General features: G+C 41.3%; 1 protein-coding gene and 1 pseudogene across 2 annotated transcripts in view; one reads left to right on the top strand and one right to left on the bottom strand.

The window, feature by feature from the left end:
• The window catches only part of Ms4a3 (membrane spanning 4-domains A3), a 10,999-nt gene extending 5,647 nt beyond the window's left edge, over positions 1-5,352 (bottom strand). The window contains exons 1-4 of one of the 2 annotated variants that reach the window (XM_021151466.1): positions 5,164-5,352; positions 3,718-3,826; positions 2,770-2,907; positions 291-347 (exon numbers count right to left, since the gene is read on the bottom strand). In XM_021151466.1, the coding sequence (XP_021007125.1) occupies positions 291-347; positions 2,770-2,907; positions 3,718-3,826; positions 5,164-5,213 (354 nt within the window). In that variant the 5' untranslated portion in view covers positions 5,214-5,352. Of the gene's footprint in view, positions 1-290; positions 348-2,769; positions 2,908-3,717; positions 3,845-5,163 lie in introns of both variants that reach the window. The other variant, XM_021151465.1, reaches the window with a different exon arrangement.
• Positions 1-6,927, top strand: part of LOC110285983 — a 214,154-nt pseudogene that overhangs the window by 125,132 nt on the left and 82,095 nt on the right.

Here is a 6,927-nt window from a genome sequence, read left to right on the forward strand (position 1 = left end):
GAAAGAGAGGCCCATTGGACTTGCAAACTTTATATGCCCCAGTACAGGGGAACGCCAGGGCCAAAAAGGGGGAGTGGGTGGATAGGGGAGTGGGGGGGTATGAGGGACTTTTGATATAGCATTGGAAATGTTAATGAGCTAAATACCTAATAAAAATGGAAAAAAAAATCTTGTGCATTAAATGAGACTTGGCTCCTCAGCTAGACCCACCCTCTGTTTTCTTCCTGGTGGTGGGAAATTTATTTCTGTTCATCTGAACATCGAGAAAAAGAGGAAGAATCAACACTTACCAGCATTCGTGTGGGGTTTCTCCCTGCTGCCACAGTCAAGGATCCTGAGCTGATAAACTGTTTAAAATAGGAAGTAGGACGGATAAAGGGACATTTAGTCTTGACCACTTTCTCCATGGCATCCCCCTGGTAGCAGCTATCAGTAGAAGCTACACAAATTGGTTTTGTTCAGTTCATACAAAAGTATACTTTGCATTATGCATTACTTTCTTTATATGACTGAAATTTAAATATTCTGTATTATAAGTAAATTCATCATAAATTCAGTGTGTTTATGTCTACCTTTTAATGGGTTTAATGTATGCAACCAAATAACGAAATACTATAGTTGTGCCTATATTTATGTTTCTATAAATGACACATTTTTAAATTCTCACATTGCTGCCCATACTTCAAATTTGTAATTTATTGGTCTATATGCTTCAAAGAGAATTTACAAATCTAAATGTGTTCTCCAGTTTTAAAATCATTATATTCATGCACTATCTTCCCATGACTCTGATTTTGACAAATTAGATTTTCTTTGTATTTATAATTTTCCAAAATTTTCAGTTGGTAAGATTTTACAACACTTTAACCAAGTTACTAAATCTTGAAGAATAAAGGCTTGCTAAGCAAAACTTAACTACTGAATTCTAGATGAAAATGTAGGAAGAGGTTTTGAGTTCTGTCTCAGATACCAGAGATTTTTCACAGGTCTTCCCAACCCTGCACTCTGTGAATGAGCGACTTTGTTTTCAATAGTAGCTCCAGCTCATAGGATCCAGCATGGGATTCTAGGTAGATTACTAAGCTCTTTTTCACCTCAGCTTCTTTTCCCATCCAACAGCATATCACCATGTTAACATCATCAACTAACACTTGTGTGCTATTAAAATGGGGAGACTATGTAAAAAGTGCAGGAGAAAGAAACCATCCAAATTAATGATAATATACACTTCTCATTTCATTTCAGAGACCTCAAAAGAAGATCCTTTTGCTATTTCTGGCATCCTAATGAGGAAACTGAGGGCAAACGTTCACGTCTAATCTTTTAAACCACATCCTTGATAGGATTATAAAAGATGAAGCAATAGAAAGGACCCTATAGTGAGTACACAGCAGTTCATGGTTGATGGCTACAAGCAAAGGCAGACAGGGAGAACAGGTCATACACCTGGAACTTGCCCTGAACGTGTATTGGGGCCATAGAGCAACTTTGAGAATTGTAATCAGTGCTCAACTCTTTTGGTGGTGCTTAAGCAAATCCTGATCCCTAATTCCTTCCCCCTTTTAAATATATGCGTGTGACCTGCATGTGTCTCTACGTCACAAGAGAGTATTGGATCTAGAACTGGAGGTACAGACAGTTGTGAGCCTCCTTGTGGGTGCTGTAAATCGAAGCTGAGTTCTCTGGGAGAACAGCCAGTGCTCTATTGAGCCATCTTTCTGGCTCCTCTTCCATTTTTTAAATAAACTAATTTCACTTTCTGAGAAAATAAAACCCAATACTTATGCAACACCTGAAATTCTTCACTTCTGTCTTTTCTAAAATGCAGTGCAGAAATTCTTCACTTGGGCTGTCAAGATTTATTATGCAGAACAATTCAGGAATACTTCAGAGCTTAACTATTCCATCAAAACTTTATCTTAACTTTCTCAGAATTTCAGGAATGTCAAATTCAAAGTGCCATTGTGAATGAGCATGAACTGAAAACACACACAGTCTTTTCTCAGACTGAGAACCAATGCTGACCCTCCATCTTTCACGTGATGCTTCTGCTGCTGCTGCTGTCTTCTGTCCCTCTTCCTTCCCTTCAGATCTCTTTTCTCCTCTTAGGGTCTCTATTCTAGTCTCACAACTTATGCCCACACCCACACATACTTATAGGTGCATAAATAAAATTAAAATCTAGGAGCTGCAAGGGAGAAAAAACATAAAATTTTTATTTTTCTGAGTCTAGAAAGCTTTGAAGCTATAGGATTCTCCGTGTGTCTGCACGCGCCTCTCTGTCTCTCTCTCTCTCTGTCTCTCTCTCTGTCTCTCTCTCTCTCTGTCTCTCTCTCTNTCTCTGTCTCTCTCTCTGTCTCTCTCTCTCTCTCTCTCTCTCTCTCTCTCTCTCTCTCTCTCTCTGTGTGTGTGTGTGTGTGTGTGTGTACATATCCAAGGACTTTTATGTTTCACCACCAAGATACTTATAAACCCATGGTTATTGCTGCACCATTCATAATACCCAGGAGATGGAACTGGTCATGTCCATCATGCCCATCAACAAATTAATGGATAAATAAAATGTAGTACATATACACAACAGAATTTTATTTGGTCATAACAAAAAATAAAATCATAAGTTGCATTGAAAGAAAGGGACTTTTGCCTACTTTTGTTGGAAATTATAAATCAAAACTACAGCTGGTAATCTTCAAAGAACACTTTCATACTAGCACACTAGCAGTGCTGGGTAGGAGATGGTCTATGGCCAAGGAAATGAATACTCACAAACACAGCACCCCAGAGTGGGTAGCCTGTATAGAAGGTAAAGAAGAAGAAATGCCTGAAGTGGTGGGACACGTGTTCTAAACAAACCAGAAAAATACCGAGAGCTAGAATCAGTATTCCATTCAGGATCTGGATGGCCTGTAAGGAAGATGAAGAAAAAAAGAAAAAGGTATAATGTTATTTTTATTTTCCTCCAAAAGGACTTATTGTGCCTTTAAATGGTTTAAATGCTAAGTCTAAATTAACTGAACAAAATCTTGTTCTGAGAAATAGGACAAAGCCAGGTAGCTGTCAAATTTTTATTTTAAAATATTTTTATTTAAAATATAGATTATGGTGATGAGGTAGAAACATCTATATGAGCTACAGAATGAGTTCAAGGCCAACCTGTGTGATTTAGTAAGACTCCATATAAAAACTGTACAAAGGGTTGGAGTTTTAACTGAATAATAGCATTTTCCTGGCATCCAGGAGGACCTGGTTCTCATTCCCAGCACCACAGGAAAGACAGAGGAGAGGAGGGGAAGGGAGGGCAGAGAAAAGGAGGAGTGATAAGGGAGGGGGGATGAAAGGGAGAGGGAAGAAGGGAAGAAAGAAGGAAGAGGGGAGAGAAGGGGAAAGAAGGCAAGGGTGAGAGAAGGGAAGGGGAGGAGGAGGGAAGGAGAGGGGAAGAGAGAAGAACTTCACAGAACTCAAGCTCCTGATATAAGTTGTCAGAAAGCACCAAGATACAATAAAGAGCCTTAGAACAAATTCTCTGAGGTACGCTGGGGTGGATATTCTACCCTATGAGAGACTGACTGGTTCTCCATTTCTACTCCTCAGATCTCCATGACCCTATCTTGTCCTCAGTGACTTGATAAATAACTCAGAAATTTACAGGAAGGTGTCCATATAATCTTTTGCTCCTTCTCTCATAAGCCAACTTTATAGCAAAGGCTGACTTACCCCGAGGGCTTGCAGTACACCTCGTTGAACATGGCGTGACTCATCCAAGGGCTGATAAACAGAACCACCAGTCTCCTCTGGCTTCATGTGTCTGCCTAAGCGGTGCCACCTGCTGAGATCCCCAGTCCTGTATCATGAAAGTCCTGGGAGGCCATTTGGGGCTGTTTGGGGCTATCATAGGGAAGAACCCACGGGCTTGGTGCCTCCTTGGACCACTTTGTAACAGTATTTTTTAGTGTCACAGAAGAGTTCATCTTGTCCACGCATCAGGATTGCTCTCCTGAGGAGGGCCTGAGTTCCAGAAGTCACACCCTGTGCCTTGCCTTTCTACCTTAGATCTATTCTCTTCACAAAGCAAATCCTCTCTCCCCACTACAACTTGGCCTGGATACTGCCAAAATCAAGCTTTCAAAAAACCCTTTTAGTCCTGGCCTAGTCTGAATGGTGAACCCTTTCTTCATGTTCTGGGAATCCCTTTAGCACAAGTTCCACACGCCTCAGGCTGAGCTTCAATGTTAAAGGTGCTTGCATCTCTCTGTGTGCTCATCTGCCTCACTGCCTCACAGTTCGTACATAGCTGATACATACTTTATAAATAGCCATGTTTAAGAAGAATAATAAAAAATCCATTAGCAGGCACTGGGTCTTCATGCAGAAAACACCACACAATGGCTTTGGAGGTCTGACACATTGTTGACCTTTTTGGAAAAGAATTGAAGGTAAGCTCCAGCCTTCAGGTAAAGCAAACCATGTTCTATAAAATATAGTCACTTTGGCTTTTAAAAGAAATCTAGTAATTGTAGGCTTCTTAGTGTCCCACTAAGGAGTTCATCTCCCCAGCTTTATCTGTGTAGAACACTGCTGGGTGTTTTACTCATGTCAACCAATTCAGTTTGCAAAACATCTATTGGAATGTGTATTGTCATTATGACACTTTCCATTTTACAGATGAGGAATCTAAGAAATAGAGCATTAAATAACATTCCCAAGTCCACCAGGCAGGGATCTGAGAACTTAAGGGTCAAATCTGCCTCTAATTATCACCACACTCTTATGCACTCAGGCGGGATCTCCCTCACAAAACTTATCATTCAGGCCACCTCTCATAGCTAGACCTGGCCACCAAACTCAGAGGCAGCCTCTTAATATGTCAAAATGTGTGTGTGCGCGTGCGTGCGTGCGCATGCGTGCGTGCGTGCCTGCCTGCCTGCCTAACATTGGTCTATCCATGTCTACATTTTTCAAATATATTATGCCAAAAACCATGGCACCAGGTTACCAGGCACCAGGTAATATCTGCATTCCAAAGGCATTTGTCCACACAGCTAAAAATTCCAAACCTCTACTGAGAAATGAAACAGAAGACTTTTATCCCAAGAAAGCCACCCTTAGCAGACAGAAAAATGAAGAGATGATTCCAATGGAGAAAGGTCTGGTAGGGTTTACCTTGAAGACTTCAGGATTTGACGAGTCCTTCCCCTGCAAGTCCAACTCATTACAGAAGAGGAGACAGTCAGTAATGACCACCAGAGTCTGTCCTCCCAAACCAGCAGTCTCTTCCTCCTCAGGCTTAACAAATCTCTTCCTTGTGCAATTCCTCAGCAAGTCCAGTGGAAGTGGTTTTGCTGGCTGCCTGAAAGGTGTGCTAATAACACTCCTATTTGAGGGCACTAGTGGCCCACCCACTTCCCCAAGTATGCCATTAAGAAGGAAGCTGGTATATGGAGCCATCAGCATCTGGCTCTAAGATGTTGCTTCACACATTATTGGAGCAAGAAATAAAAGCAGAACAAGGGGCTAAGTCAGTGGGAAGGTAGAGTGGGATGGGGGAGAAGAAGTCTAGCTATGTCAAAAAAAGTGAAGCCAGGCAGAATGAATAGTGTTGGGAGGGGGGACAACATACTGTGGCCATTAAGGGACTGAGTTTACATAACGTATCAGTGATGTTGCTAAGACTGTTTTTATAGACATTATAATGTTTAATCCTCTCAGGCCAAGCAAGGTTAATTCATTTGTCATAAATTAAGACAATGGTAATTTAAATATATTGCATTTACATCAACTGCCACTTGCTGTTCAATTTGCTTCAGGTTGCATCCATTTCTTCCATCCTTGGGAAAACCCATGACCTAAATACCACTACTGAATCAATGTAATGAAAGACAAAACTGACATGGAGGAGATAATCAGATTCCCTCATATTTATCCAGATGTATTGGTCTGTTGTCTGATAGTATAAGAGAATGCCCCTGACAGGGTGGGTTATAAAGAAGAGGAGTTTATTTTCCTCGTGGCCATAGAATCTGAGAAGTCCTGTGCCAGAACACTAGCACTGCTGAGGGCTTTCATGTCACGCCATAGAATAGAGGGAGCAAGGGAGAACACTTGAGAGAAAGTAGAGGGCAGACGCTCATAATTAGACATATAGGGTCACCTGGGATATGAATTATGACTCTGGTTACCTCTGTGAGAGAGTTTCCATAAGAATTTAACTTAGAAGATGAATCCTGAATATGGGACTCAAAATCCCATGGATTTGGACTGGATGAAAAAGGAACTGTAAGCTGAGTGAGCACTCATCTCTGTCTGCTTCCTGACTGCAGAGAGTGTGACCAGCCCATTACATACTCTGCTGGCAGGGCCAGAACAGCCCTTGTCACCACCCCTCCCTTCAAATTGGAAATAGGCATAAAGCTTTCCTACGTTTATTTAGTCTGTTTTTTTTTTTTTTTGTCATAGCAATTTTAAAACAAACAAACAAACAAAGGCAAATTTCATCCTCTATTAGGACCTATTCTGACTAGACCTTATTCTAATGTTAACAGTGATAAAAGCAGCCCATGCCCCATGTTCTGGGAGTACCAAGATGAATGACAGTCCTTCAGTGTCTTACCTTGGGCCACTGTACCCAGTGGCTTTCAGAGATCATCTGAGGCTTCAGCTTAGGTTGGGACCATGTGTCTGAAGCCCTCCAGTCAGATAGTTTTGTATGGTGGAAATGGCTTGTTCTCATATATGGTCTCTATGAGGGCTTTATTTCTTTTTTTTAAATATTTTTTATTAGGTATTTTCCTCATTTACATTTCCAATGCTATCCTAAAAGTCCCCCATACCCTTCCCCACCCACTCCCCTACCCACCCACTCCCACTTTTTGGCCCTGGCGTTCCCCTGTACTGGGGCATATAAAGTTTGCAAGTCCAATGGGCCTC

This window comes from Mus caroli, chromosome 19 (assembly GCF_900094665.2).
Source record: "Mus caroli chromosome 19, CAROLI_EIJ_v1.1, whole genome shotgun sequence".
NCBI classification, from domain to species: Eukaryota; Metazoa; Chordata; class Mammalia; order Rodentia; family Muridae; genus Mus; species Mus caroli.